The sequence below is a fragment of the Hibiscus syriacus genome, unplaced genomic scaffold, assembly GCF_006381635.1.
Source record: "Hibiscus syriacus cultivar Baekdansim isolate YM2019G1 unplaced genomic scaffold, ASM638163v2 tig00111837_pilon, whole genome shotgun sequence".
Lineage (NCBI taxonomy): Eukaryota > Viridiplantae > Streptophyta > Magnoliopsida > Malvales > Malvaceae > Hibiscus > Hibiscus syriacus.
In genome coordinates this window covers 10,883,869-10,899,456 of record NW_024063194.1, presented here as the reverse complement: position 1 = coordinate 10,899,456, position 15,588 = coordinate 10,883,869, and the positions used below count along the sequence as shown (strand labels likewise).

Sequence of the window (15,588 nt, the reverse complement as noted above, 5' to 3'; positions counted from 1 at the left end):
AAAATCAAAAACTCTCTGGTATGGGAGTAATCAAGAAACTTAAAATTAACTTCGGTGGTAAGGTTATTGTGATATGAAATAAAAGTAGGAATCTATATGAAGCAGCAATAAAGAAAAGGATATAATAATCCAAATACAAAGGTGCCTCAGCATCAAGAAGGGATTGGCCAAGGATATATAATCCCTGGTAACGGGAATAAAAAAGACTTCCATCCACTACAAAAGCTACACCAGTGGCCCAATTCCAAATAAACTTAACCACAACCTGCTTTTAACTTGCAATACAGTATAAATCAGTGGCTAAATGTCACTACAAGAAAAGGAAAAGGGAAAAAAAAGTAGAGAATTTTGGGGAAAGGAGATGCCAAACAACCTAAGTAATCAAGGCTATAATATTGTGACCAGCAAACATTGAACTCCAGTGAAATCCTGACTAATTTGAAACACCAAAAACCAAACAAAGCCAGCCAGTCACCACAAGAATCTAACACACTGCTAATTTGAAATATCAAACACTTTGGATTTAATTATTGAACACAACTCACTTCCAAGTAAAAATCCAAAGGATGTTATCTTAAATCCAGACAACAAAACCCCACAGAACCATAATGGCAATCTCATAACCTCCAAATATAATATGACAACCATTATCTTGCTTCTATATATTCTCACATGCTTACTAAGAAAATATAAAAAAATACGCCATATAACTGGTACCTTCAGTTGGAAGTTTTTTCTTGTTAATCTCTCTAACTAAGTAGCTAACTGAAATTAAGGTATGACAACTAGCTGGAATTGCTCATCAAGGGACTTCAAGAATCGTTATAGAACTCAACCCAAATATGGATAATTAAGGAAAAATTTACAGCAAGGTGCTAGATAGTAGGAGCAATTTTCAATACTGGTTATAACTGTTACAGGGCAATAAAGATGAAGGAAATCAAAGTAGAACAATAAGTGAACATTTCAAGACTGGGGGAATGGCACATAAGAACTTGCACCAGAAAAGTCCACTGATAAATTAATTAATGCTGAAATCAAGTTTTGTACAGGGGTCAGACATTCAGAAAATTCTGCCCATCACTCCACCTCTGTTTTTTTTCTCAAATGACATAAAACTTTTAAGCAACTATAACAAGAGTGATATCCAAATTCAGTTTTTTCTCTATAGGAGCATAAAGCAATGTCCTTTAGGCTTATTAAAATTGAAATTTTCTGCATTAGAAAGCAAGAATTTTGCACTTTCATAATCATGATCATATAAGCCACAATACAAATGCAATCAAACAGGAAACTAGGTTTATTCTAACAAATTCCTGAAAGCTGCAATGGAACATTAACGCCAGTAGTCTTCGATGAAGGGTGGATCTGCACGGGAAAAAATCAAAACTAAATAATTTAGATCATTTCTCGAATTGTGAATGTCACCCTTGCGCAGGAGCCATGCTAATCTTCTCTGCATCGATCCAATTTCGGAGCTCGTAAGTTTCTATACTTAAACCAGCAGGAAACACTGTACGTGAGTGATGCGGGAGTTTTCGATTAAAAGTTCAAACCGTGGCCTGGCATTCAATTGAATAGGTGTTGATGGACCTAGTACAAAAATATTTGGGGTCTCAAATGCCAGGCCGACAAGCAAGCCCATCAATAAATGATCTATAAAACCCAGATACATCATCCCATTAAATAATATTGAATTAGATATCATAAAATGTGAGGGTGGTTAAAATGATGATATTTAAATATAATTTTGAAAACAAGTGCAGCAATAGATAAATAAATATTAAAAAAAAGCCAGTGGAAGGATTGGTTTAAAAAATTAAGTCAATTATGGTTTCATGTAATTTTTTTTAAAAATATCTATTTTATTTTTTTAAATTTAGTCGATGTAAATTAGGTTGTTAAATGTAGTTTATCTTACTGATTAAATCCTTTTTTATTTTATATAAATATGTTATAGTCTATTTTTTTATAAACTTTTTCTCATTTTTACTTTTAAAATAAACACCCAAAATACTTTCGTCGTCAACTCTCCTTAGTGAAAACAATAAAACAAAGAATTTTTATTCTTTTGTCTGACTGAATATAATTAAATTAGTCATTGTATTTGATCTATTGATTGACTAATACATATTATACAATGTAGAAACTTATTATGAGAGCAATTATCCTAATACAAATTGCTATATTTTGTTATATTACAATATCAAGATTCAAACTTTGATATTGGTTTTATATAAAAGAAAACTTGATCTTGTTTAAAATATTTAGTGTATCATCTTACTAGATCAACTTATTGTTAATAATTATAATATTTTTTTCATAAAAATATTGATTAAATTATAATATTTTAAAAATAATATTAATTATTATATTTTATAATTATAATGAATAATTTTTGAAAAAGTGTATCGAACATAGGTGAATTATATATATATATATATATATATATCATCCATGAGAAAATAATTTTTGAATAATATTTGTTTAAAAATTTAATTTTTTAAAATATATTTTCAATGAAAAAAAAACTAATCTTAAATATCAAATAAATTCCTAAAGAAGATTAATGAAAACAATAATAAAAAAGAATTCAGTTAGACAATAGTCTTCCTTTTCTGTCGGCCTATCTTTTTCATGGTTATGTGCATATGTAAAAGAAAAACATCAAATATCTTTAAGAGTAAACTACACGGGTGACCACTCAACTATGGTCAAAAATCAATTTAACCACCGAAGTTTCAATTGAATCAATCAGACACTCAACTATTTTAATGGTTCAATCAAGCCATCTGTCGTTAGTTTTTAACAGGGATGGTGACGTTTCCGTTAATAAAAATGGCATAATTATACATTTGGTCCTTAATATTTATAAATCCTATCAATTTGGATATAAATTATTTTAATTAAAATAAATTTAATCTCCAATTAAATGGTGACACTTGTAATCATAGTTACATAAATCGCTCAATAGCCCACGATCTACGTACTGTACGCTGCGATCCAAAACGCGATACGAACGCGTTCTAGGTCGTTCCAAAATCGCGATTCGGTACGAAAGCTTATATGATTTGGTACGAACGCGTTCCAGATCGTTCCAAAATCGTCGGAGACGAAAAAAGTTGAAGCTTTCGTCGTAGATCTACGTTGATAGACCCATTTTTAGGCGAATCTAACCTTGGATCTGAAACAAGGGTGAGGAAATGTTTCGGGTGACATCTCTCTTTTAATTCCGACGCCGGCATACGGTGACGACCGTCGATGACGCGGTGGAAAACCCACCGAAATCTGGGCGCAGGTTGTATCTCCCTCTCTCTCTCTCTCTCAAAACTGAGAAATGAAACAAAATGAAAATAAGCCCGTTTTGGCTTATATGATTATATATATATATATTAAGGAAATTTTAATTTCTTTTATTTTATCCCTACTATTTATAGTTACTTATAAAATTTGATGTAGAAAAATAGCAACTTAAAAAACTGGTACATCTTACCAATTTATATGGTACATCGTACCAGAGCGATCTGAAATGAGTCTATCCCTCGTATCGAATTTTAGGGACCTAGCGAATTGCGATCCCGTTCCACCTTCCCGTATCGGAGCGTACCGCGATCGATGTGAATATGCTTGTTATTACCTAGTTGGAGCATGTTTTCTTAATTTTTTTATTTATGTAATATATTTATTTATGAAAAAGAGTCCCTCTACTTCATGGAAACTTCAGCCTTGGAAGCAACAAACGTGGAAAATGCATTTGCCGAAGTTCTTACGCAGATCTACCATATTGTCAGCAAGAAGGCGATGGAGACGGGTGATGAAGGGGCGCTTCAGCTGTTCCTTCCAAGGGGGAGAAAATTGACGTCGGCAAAGACATGTCTGCAATGAGGGGGGGGGGGGTTGCTGCTCGAGCTAAGGATGAAGACTTAAAAAAATCTGCAGTATACGGTTTTAAGGGATGCAGGCAATTGGAGTTCTTCGTAATTTTTTTCCTCAAAAATGGTACCCAATAGTAGGATATGGGTGGACTGTAGACTGATTTAATTTACATAAAAAAATCCTAATGGCTATTAATTTTAGTAGATAATAGGCATACAAGGTTTAAAGTTATTAAAAATTTAATTTTAATATATTTGTATTTAGTTCAAATATCAATTTCATTATTTATATTCTTATGGTCTAAATATTAGGATTTAAATTACATTTTTAACAAGATCGTCTCTAAATTTTAAATATATATTCGTATTTCTTCTTTTGTCTTATATCGAATGGAGTTCTGATAATTTTTATGCAAAAATGAGAATGAAGTCGGGCCAAATTGCTCGAGGAAAAATCACACACCAGCATATGCAATTGCCATTGGCACACGCATTAATTAATGGGCTAACCCTGATAAGGAGAATCTAATCTAAGCTGGCATTTGTCGTAATTTATGTGCAATAATGGAATGGATAAGATTAAAATATATTACATAAATAAAAAATTAAGAAATATGTTCCAACTAGGCAATGACATGTGTCACCATTTAATTAGAGATTAAAATTATTTTAATTAAAATAATTTGTATCCAAATTGATAGGATTTATAAATATTAAGGACCAAATGTATAATTATACAATTTTTATTAATGGACACGTCACCATCCTTATTAAAAACTAATTACAGGTGGCTTGATTGAACCATTTAAATAGTTGGGTGGTCTGATTGATTCAATCAAAACTTCGGTGATCAAATTGATTTTTGACCATAGTTGGATGGTTATCCGTGTAGTTTACTCTATCTTTAATGTTTAAGGGATTTGGGTTATATATTATTTCAATTTTTGATCTAACTGTAGCTAATTTTCATTTTTATATTTGAAGTTATATAAATTCAAGCAACCGCTGACTATTAAGATATATTTATAGTTAAAAATTGAATCTCAATTTTATTTTTTCCATATATAATATTTGTTCACATTATTTTTTGTACGACCACTCGAGATTAAACTCAAATTAGATTATTTAAATTCTTTAAATAAGAGATTTTCATAATTAAGGTATTTATTATTATTTCTTGAAGATTTAGATTTGAACGCCGTATATGTAAGGAATATGGGTATTCATTATTAAATGATTGAGTCTTTAAACATATTTAACCAAAAAAATCAAATATTGTTTAGACATTTAATTTTTTATTAAGTCATTATTTTTAGAGTAAAGTAAACAAATAGTCTCTCAACTATATGATATTATTTTGTTGAGTCTCTCAATTATTAAAAGTTATAAAATGTTCTCTGAGTATAGAGTGTTATTTTGTTGAATCCTCCGACGACTAAAAGTTACAAAATGGTCACCAACTATTCATGTATTCTAAACACGTCATTTTCCGTTAAAAAATTGACAATAGTCTGAGTTTGACTTAACTTGTTGATTGGATATGATAAAATTTGATCCTAGAATCTCGAATGACTATCATATCTCTGTCAACATCCAGCTCATATCGCCTTCAATCTTTAACAGAAAATGACAATTTTAGAACATATTAATAGTCGAATAACTATTTTGTAATTTTGAATAATCGGGAAACTCAACAAAGCAACAACTTATAGTTGGAGGACCACTTTATAGTTTTTAATAATTGAATGACTCAATTTTGGACCATTTTTGTATTTTAGCCTTACTTTTAAATGGGTATATTTGAGTTAGAAAAGGACAATAAGAAAATTAAGTTTTATTAATATAGGGAGGGTAGTGGGGACAGCAGTGTGGGGAAGGGAGAAATAACCTTTTGCTGTATATAATTAGTATTGATTCCTTTGTCCAAAGGTTGGAAACTTCACTTTTTCATATAGGGATGGTCATAAGGACCATAGCCCATTCTAATTCCTCTGAAATTCATTCATCTTCTTTGATCACTTTTAGCTGCAAAGTACAAGACGTTACTCACCAACTTCTCATTGATTTTCAAGTTTCAACTCCTCTTCAACATTAACAATCATCCATCATCTTCAATATATAAAATTTCAATGGTCCTAAGAAATCTCGTCGTCATTTAGCCTTTGAGAATATCATTTGAATATTAAACCATGGAGACACATAGCTCAAGTCTATCTAACCTATCCTTTTGTTTATAAACTGACAACTTTTCGAGAAAAATTTCAGTATTGATTCACACATGGAACTCTGAGCCTGTTAGATTTTTTATAATCAATGCCATTAGATCAGCTAAACAATCACCATTTGTTTATTATTTATCAGAACATCTAAATTTGCAACCCTTTTTCTGATACAACTAAAAATATCAGATAGTTCCAAAAAAAATAGTTCACCACTAAGCAAAACTAAAAATAAGAACAACTACATGAGGATGTTAAATACCCAGATTATGCTTATTCAGTTTTACAGTCTCAGATATATTAATGTTTCTCAGAAGGGTTTTGTTTATAGACTAGGCTTTTGGATTTTTCTGCAATCTCCATACAAAAAGGTGAGATAATCAAATGGAAGTTTGTCTGATGCCATAAATTATTTGCTGGAGCATTATTGTTGGATATTAGTTGAAAACCAACTCAAATATCAGCGTTTCCAAGCGGATTAGGCCAATCTGTGACCTTGTAGTTGAAACATTCTAACCATTAATCGAATTAACCATCATACTGATGATTTAGACAATTAAATTCAATTGCTTAATTTACATAAACAATGAGAGGCAAAATTTTTTTTTTTTTGGGTGGGGGGGGGGGCGGGATGAACAGGTGAACTGAGACAAATATCATATATAATGTATATATCTGCTTGATACAGGGTGACAGTCACCAACTCCCACTTGCTTTCCAAAAAGAGAAGAGAATGTGGAAACTGAGGCGTTAACAAATAAATGCTTGTGTAAATAGGGTCATAGGCAAGGATCACTATTTATCTTTCTCTTAGCTATCTTCTTTAGGACGTTTTGGACATTTGACATCGAGGGTGTAGTCTCAAAAACAATGCCGTTGCTCCTATGCCAAGTTCTTCTTCCTTTACAGCCCACGAGCTGGTTTACATCTTTTAATTGAGAAAAGGAAAGAGATAGTCTTCTCCTTATTGCAAAAGGTGACTGTTTTATAGAGTGAATGAACTTAGAGTAACTCATAAAAGAAACAGAATCACTGGTCAAAAGCCAAAAAAATTTAACTTTTCGTACCTGTACTTTTGGGTACCTGGTTCATCTTCCTCAGAACCCTTCAGGTGTTCCATTGTTTTTTTTAGAGCCTAGTTGGTAAAGTCCTCTACTTTATTTCAGTTTATGTCTCTTGTATCAGCAATATTTTTTCTTTCAGTTACTTATTCTGTGACAATAGTTTCTCAGTGATGGGATTTCAAGGCAGTGGAAAAAGTAAAATGCTGGGATCGAGAGGGATATCAAGGCACAAGCGTCCGAAGAGGTGACTCTTCAAAATCTTCTGTTACTTTGCAGTCACCATTGTTGTACTTTAATGTCAAGATCTAACCGGAAGGAGTTTTGAGATGGTGTTTACTTAAGAACTTTAAGCATTTACCGGTGCTTACTCATGTATTTGTACCTTAGTAATATCTATGTTTGAATTATTATCCTTATCATCCGTGGAGGTATACAAAACTGATGCACTTTTAGTCTGTCTTTTGTCTATATCTTATTCAATATTGATCTGGCATTATTTTTTTCTACCTACAAACTACTAACAACTGAAATGGAAAACTTGACCCTGAAGAGGCATTTGCCTATTCTCCTTTATGAATTTGGCTCCATGCCCCTTCTCCAAGATAATGCTTTCGTGGTCCGTAGTTTACTGAAAGAAGTTTTGAAAGTCTAAGGAACTTCTTGAAATTTGGCTTCACATCAAACTTTTATTTGCATAAGATTTGTTGCCTGTTGATTATTCTTTCTTCCTTTTGTTTTTACATATTTTTCATTCTTTCGGATTTATTTTGTAAGGTCGGTGATTAATAAGTCAATCATAGGTTACTTCAAGTAATCAGAGATCCTTTTTGAGATTGTTTATGGAAAGATAGCTAAATGGACCACTGGTAAAGGGTGAGGAATTACACCCATGGTTTTTCTTGCTTATAGAAATGTGACACAAGTTATCTTTTAGCTTGAGTTTTGGCAATCACTCATGAGAGGCTACCAATTGCAGTGACAGCTTTCCTGGTGAGAGAAGAGTTGAGGAAGAGGGCTTGAGCAGTTTTCTTGAAGCACTGAGTTGTATGAAGCATTTGAAGGACTCTGTCAAAACCAAGAACCGGCAGTCTTCCACTGCTAGCACTGAGGTCCAAAGCTCCTTGAAACAAAGGGTGTGGAACTTAACCTGTTTTTTATTTTATTTTTTATCGTTTTAGTCATCTTTGGATATCACATTGGCTTTGAATTATATTTTGTGAGGTCTTTAATGAACCAAGATTGTGGTACCGCTCACAAGTTACAAAGTATTGCTAATGTGATTTTCTAAAACTGTTTTGTGCAGATTTCAGAGCTTGAGAAAAGGTTGCAAGATCAAGTTGAGGTTCGTCATGCAATAGAAATAGCATTGGGTTATAGAACCTGGTCCCATTATGATGCAGGGGTGCCGATATCAAAGGTTGCTCCTTTAGTTCTAAGGAAATAGGAGTTTATTCCTTATTTTCCTCTTCTTCTTGGCTGCTTCTAGTCTTGGTGGTCGATTAAGTTCTCGTTTATGCCAAATTTTTACATTAGAATTTACTTTCTTGATCTACTTTTAGCCCTATTATATATTCCCTCATGTCTGACTCTTGAAAGTGGACACTGCTTTTCTGCATCTTGGTACGGAGTTAGTCAAGGAAATTGCTGTATTAGAGTTGGAAGTTGTATATTTGGAACAGTACCTTCTCTCCTTGTATAGGAAAGCATTGAGCAACAAGTGCCTTCTTTACCCCCTCTAAAAGGGATGAAAGGTTTAAAACACTTCTGTTATAGCGTTGGCCGCCAATTCAACTTGATAGATTATATATTCAGTCTTTCTTTCTTCCATAATAGGCATATCTGGCTTACGGTATTCCACAAAACAGAGTGAAGGGACTTTTTCTACTGTTGAGGGTAAGGATAAACTATCTCATTGTCGCCTGTCTTGAATGATGAAACGAGATCGGAATTCATTATCTTTTACTCTTCAACACATACAGGCTGCATATAACATTGGAGGTCACACCATCAGTGCAGATACAAACAGAGTTCCATCCTTGGATGTTGTATATCTCGTCCGGGACAGGCAGATCTCAAGCCTCATCTGTCTTGTTATCAGTTTCGATTCTTTAATTACTTAAGATTGTTAAAGACCTTGTTCTGAAAAGATGATAATTCATATGAGATGTATCAATGCATCTAATTCTAGTTTTAATATTCACTGTGTGCTTGATTTAGATCATGTTTTAAGGCGGTGCTTTATAACACTTTCTCCTTTGTGTAGTGGCTTCGGTTATTACTTTCTTCGAGGGCAAAATTTAAACCAGGAGACAAAAAGCAGGCATATGCAATTGAACAATCTGAACCCCTTTTACACTTTGCACTCTGTTCAGGAAATCATTCGGATCCCGCGGTACTATATTTTCTTTGATCTGTGTTTTTTCTTTACTATTGGCAGTTAGCACCAGTCGAAAACATTTTAATTTTCATGCTACATTTCTTCATTTCTTTAGGTCCGTGCCTATACACCGAAGAGGGTATTTCAAGAGCTGGAAACCGCGAAAGAAGAGTACATCCGGGCTACGTTCGGTGTCCGCAACAAGAAAATTCTGTTACCAAAGATTGTAGAGTCATTTGCAAAGGATTCGAGTTTGTGTCCGTCTGGTCTCATGGAAATGGTCCAACAGTCATTGCCGAAATCACTTGGTTGCAGTATCAGAAAATGTCAGCAAGGGAAATCACGCAAGAGCATTGAATGGATTCCTCATAATTTTAATTTTAGATATCTTATATCTAAAGAATTAGTAAGATGATCGAGTGTATGCATCATCAAGGCATGGTGCTTGAGCCTGATGATGCACTTTGAAAGCATTTTCATTTTGGAATATTTCAAATCTTAACTTGTAAAAAGAATAGAAACGAAAAGGAATACAAATCGATATGGCAATGTGGCATCATCATTTGTGACATAATTGTTGGTATGCGTAGTGGTTCGTATATATTTTTTATTCGAGTTGTGTATTTCATAAACTAATAATTCTTCCATGTTATATACTTTGAGCATTCAAATGAACTAGAAAACATAGCAGAAGGAAACGTTGCTACTTAGAAAGAAAACACTCAAATCTTGTCCTGATCAATATGCAGGATCTACCAAATGGTAAGCCTCTGAACCATCTGAACCAACTATTCGCTCAAACTGGCCTCTCAAGTACTTGATCACACCGGCGTCCAAACCGTTTTGCGCAAAAACCCGGCTCCAGACGAACCATCTGCATCATTTCAAGCACCCATTTCTCCTCCTGACCAACTTCCAACCTTCTGGAAAAGCCTACCTTTTGTCCATTGCAATACGTTAGCCACCTATGCGTGATACCTGAATCAGGGACAGGGTCCAGGACTATGCGAAGAACACCGCTGTCGATTGAACCGGTGAATTCTGTTGTGCCAAGGGGAACTTCAACGAAGACCATGGGATCGACTTTCGGGTTTTCTTTCAAACAAAGCTTAACCTTTCTGGAATTTTTGGGACAAATGATGGTGCCAGTGACCAACGTTGCAGCACCAGGTAGACAGTGGGAAAATATTAATCCGTTGAATGTTCTCGTGGCGCTAAAAGCTCCATAATTTGACTTAATAGATTCCTCAAGTCCATCTACGATTTCATTGATTTGATTGTCTTGATTAATTAAAGAGTTTGGATTCCTTTTTATAAACATTGCGATTTGCACGTAGCCTTGTTGACGTTGATCTGTATCTCGCACTTTGCTCCATGTGATGCGCGTTTAATGATTCTTTAACTTTATTTTTTATATATATATTTGTTTGTTTGATACATTTTTTAAATTGTGATAGCTTGCGTTTTTACTCCTTGTAATTTGATTCCAAAATTAGGTAATCTTGTCCATTCTTTTATTTAATTTGTTGAAATCCTGTACATCATATAGTAGTGTTGAAAGTTGGACTTTGCACCACCGAAAGTGTAAAAATTAAATGCACCGAATAGATTTGGTGCAATGGTCAAAAGTTGCTATAATTTGTTGAAAAATTGAAAGGGTAAATTTTTACAATTAATCATTGGACTTTAGGGTATTTATAAGATTGGTCCTTAAACTTCAACTATAAATACTCTAACTCATTTAGTTTCAAAATCATCCCAAATTATTCTAGTTTTCTCTCAATCCTAGAGAATTTAGAGAGTTTCTTGAGAGTTATTTTCTCCTTTTTATCAAGAGAGAATTATAATTGTTTTCTCCTTGTTAGATCGATAGAAGTTGTAATTCCTATTTTCTTATAGTGAAATTCTTCTACAGTTGCCCGTGGTTTTTACCCTATATTATTTAGGGGTTTTCCACGCAAGATTTGTGTCTTCTTTATCTTCATTTTTATTTTCTTAAATTATCAGTTGTGATTTTGCTCTATCCGATAGCCGTATTCCGCAACAATTGGTATCAGAGTCAGATTTGAGTGTGTAATATCTATTTATTGTCTTTGTGGTTGCCACCAAAAGGTGGATCCTCCAACATAAGAAAGTAAGCAGGTATTACCCATTCTTTAAAGGTTCCAAAGAACTATTCATGATAGTGAAATAGTGGGAGTTATCCGTAATAGAATATATGACAATGAAATTTGATATTGAAAAATTCAATGGGAGAAATTTCTCATTGTGGAAATTGAAGATGAAGGTCATCATGAGGAAAGACGGTTGTCTAGCAGCTATTAGTGAAAGGCCGATAGATTTCACAGATGACAACAAATGGATCGAAATGGACGGGAATGCTATGGCAAACTTTCATATAGCATTAGCAGATGAAGTATTGTCAATCATCGAGGAGAAGAAGACAGCTAAAGAGATATGTGATCATCTCACCAAATTGTACGAGGCCACATCGTTGCACAATAAAATTTTCCTTAAGAGAAAATTGTACACTCTCCGGATGCCAGAATCTACTTCTGTGATGCAGCACTTAAACACGCTGAACACTTTATTTTCCCAGTTTACATCCCTAAGATGTACAATAGGAGAACAAGAATGTGTTGAACTTCTACTTCAAAGTCTACTTGATTCGTATGATCAACTCATCATAAACTTGACAAACAGTAATGTCACCAGTCTAGTCTTCGATGATGTTGCAGTTGTTGTTCTACAAGAAGAAAATCGGCGCAAGAACAAGGAAGACGGACAAGTAAATTTGCAACAAGCAGAAGCATTGACAACGATGAGAGGAAGATCAACAGAACGTGGCCAAAGCAGCAGTCACAAACATGGTAGATCAAAGTGGAAAAGCAAGAAGAATTTAAAGTGCTACAACTGTAGAAAAAAAAGGTCACTTGAAGAAGGATTGTTGGAGTCTAAATAAAAACTCTAATCCAGAAGGCAATACCGTAAACACTTCAGATGATGGAGATGCTCTATGTTGTGAATCGTCAACCACCGTGGAAGGTAGAAAAAGATTTACAGATATATGGCTCATTGATTCAGGAGCAACATATCACATGACCCCAAGAAGAGAATGGTTTCATCATTATGAACCTGTCTCAGGAGGGTCTGTGTATAATTGCAATGATCATGCCTTAGAGATCATTGGCGTGAGAACCATCAAATTGAAGATGTATGATGGAATAATTAAAGTTGTTTGAGATGTACGCACGTGAAAGGCCTGAAGAAAAATTTATTATCCTACAGATTGTTGGATAATAATGCGAGCAAGATTGAAACACGGAAAGGAATCATGAAGGTGTTCCGTGGAGCGCTTGTGGTGATGAAAGGTGAAAAGATAGCAATAAACTTGTACATGCTGAAGGGAGAGACTTTTCTAGAAGTAAAAGCCTCTGTTGCCTCATGTAGTTCAGATTCTGCAATGCTATGACATCAGAAACTTGGACTCATGTCAGAACAAGGAATGAAATTCATTGTAGAGTAAAAGCTACTTCCAGACTTAACAAAAGTATCACTTACTTTGTGTGAGCATTTCATAACAAGTAAAAATCACCCGATGAAATTCAACACGTCAAATTCTAGAGGTAAAAGTATTCTAGAATTGGTTCATTCTGACATATGGCAAGCACCAGTTATATCCCTAAGCTGAGCAAAATACTTTGTCTCATTTATTGATGATTTATCTCATTTATTGATGACTACTCCAGGAGATGTTGGGTGTACCCTATTAAGAAGAAGTCAGACGTGTTTTCAACTTTCAAAATCTTCAAAGCGTAGGTGGAATTTGATTCTGGAAATAAGATCAAGTGTTTCAGAAAAAATAATTGAGGAGAATACACAAGTGAAGAATTTGATGACTTTTACATGAAAGAAGGCATCAAAAGACAGTTCACAGTGGTAAACACTCCTCAACAAAATAGAGTGGTAGAGCGGATGAACATAACCTTATTAGAAAGAACAAGAGCAATGTTGAGGGCTGCAGGTCTAGAAAAATCATTTTGGGCAGAAGCAGTCAATACCGCCTATTATTTGTTGAATCGAGCTCCATCAACTGCAATAGAGCTGAAGACAATGGAGATGTTGACTGGTAAACCAGCTAATTATTCAAACCTCCATGTATTTGGAATTATCATGTACATGATGTACAACTCCCAAGAAATTTCAAAACTGGATCCAAAATCCAGGAAATACAAATTCTTGGGGTATGCTGATGGTGTAAAGGGGTATCACTTGTGGGATTCTACTGCCCGCAAAGTGATCATTAGCAGGGATGTTATCTTTGTAGAAGATAAGCTACAAAGAAAAGATGATGATGATAGCGTTAAAAAGTCAGAGACTACTAGATACATGTGGAAAAGGAGATTCTTCTAAAGCAGAACCATCACATGACAAACAAGAACCAGAAAGTTATGAAGCTCCAACAATTCGTCAATCAGATCATGTGAGAAGACGTCCCAATTGGCACTCAGATTATGTTATAGAAGGAAATATTGCATACTGCCTTTGAACAGAAGACGGTGAGCCATCAACATACCATGAGACAATAAACAACTCAGATGCTTCACTATGGATGATGGCAATGCAAGAAGAAATCAAAGCCCTTCATAAAAATAATAAATGGACATTGTTCCACTACCACAAGGAAGGAAGCCAATTGGTAACAAATGGGTCTTCAAAATCAAGCGAAATGGTGACGATCAAGTTGAGAGGTATCGTACAAGACTAGTGGTCAAAGGATACGCTCAAAAAGAATGTATTGATTTCAATGAAATCTTTTCTCCTGTGGTTCAACTAACAACAGTTCGAGTAGTTTTGGCAATGTGTGCTACATTGAACTTACATCTATAACAGTTAGATGTTAAAACAGCTTTTCTTCATGGAAATATTGAAGAAGATATTTATATGCTCTAGCCTGACGGTTTTAAAGAAGAAGAAAAGAAGAACTTGGTTTGCAGGTTAAACAAATCTCTGTACGGTCTAAAGCAAACACCGAGGTGTTGGTATAAGAGATTTGATTCCTTCATTATGTGTCTTGGATACAACAGACTTAATGTAGACCCTTGTGCTTATTTCAAGAGGTTTGGTGATAACGATTTTGTTATATAGCTATTGTATGTGGATAATATTGGTTGCAGGACCCAACAAAGATGATATTGAAGAATTGAAGGCAAAACTGGCTAGGGAATTGAAATGAATGACTTGGGATCAACAAACAAGATTCTAAGGATGCAAATTCACCGAGACAGAAGTAATAGGAAGATTTGTCTTTCACAAAAGAATTACTTGAAGAAGATCTTGTAACTATTCAACATGCAAGATTGTAAGCCAATTTCTACCTCTCTTCCTATTAACTTCAAATTATCCTCCAGTATGAGTCCTAGCAGTGAAGAAGACAGGATGAAGATGTCTCGAGTGTCGTATACATCGGCAATAGGAAGTTTAATGTTCGCTATGATATGCACAAGACCAGACATTGCACAAGCAGTGAAAGTGGTTAGTTGGTACATGGTGAATCCAGGCAAAGAGAATTGGAATACAGTAAATAGGATCCTGTGATACATCAAAGGGACCTCAAATAATGCATTATGTTACGGAGGATCAAACTTACTTATCAATGGTATGTCGATTCTGACTATGCAGGAGATTTGGATAAAAGCAAATCTACTACAGGATATGTGTTCAAAATTGTTGGTGGAGCTGTAAGCTGGGTTTCAAAATTGCAGTCAGTTGTGGCTACGTCCACAACAGAGGCAGAATATGTAGCAACTACACAAGCCAGTAAAGAAGCAATATGGTTGAAGATGCTATTGGAGGAGCTTGGGCACAATCAAGAGTATGTCTCTCTGTTTTGTGACAGTCAAAGTGCCTTACATCTAGCAAGGAATCCAACATTTCATTCAAGAACAAAACACATATGAGTTCAGTATCATTTTATTCTTGAAAAGGTGGAAGAAGGAAAGGTAGATATGCAGAAAATCCATACCAAAGACAACTTAGCAGATTTCATGACG

The 15,588-nt window shown here is 34.4% G+C and overlaps 1 protein-coding gene, 1 non-coding gene and 1 pseudogene across 2 annotated transcripts; 1 reads left to right on the top strand and 2 right to left on the bottom strand.

Moving 5' to 3' along the window:
* Positions 1–1,392: 1,392 nt before the first annotated feature.
* Positions 1,393–1,499, bottom strand: LOC120171945. The gene has a single exon (XR_005520918.1). It is a non-coding gene; the product is annotated as a U6 spliceosomal RNA (small nuclear RNA).
* A 5,829-nt stretch (positions 1,500–7,328) lies between these two features.
* On the top strand, positions 7,329–9,950 carry LOC120171825 (annotated as a pseudogene).
* A 381-nt stretch (positions 9,951–10,331) lies between these two features.
* LOC120171824 lies at positions 10,332–10,856 on the bottom strand. Its single transcript, XM_039179464.1, has one exon. It carries the CDS (start codon positions 10,854–10,856, stop codon positions 10,332–10,334), a length of 525 nt encoding a protein of 174 aa, XP_039035395.1.
* Positions 10,857–15,588: the final 4,732 nt, after the last annotated feature.

Coding starts and splice junctions, on each gene's coding strand:
- LOC120171824 (XM_039179464.1), bottom strand. CDS start 10,856: ATGTTTATAAAAAGGAATCCAAACTCTTTAATTAATCAAGACAATCAA.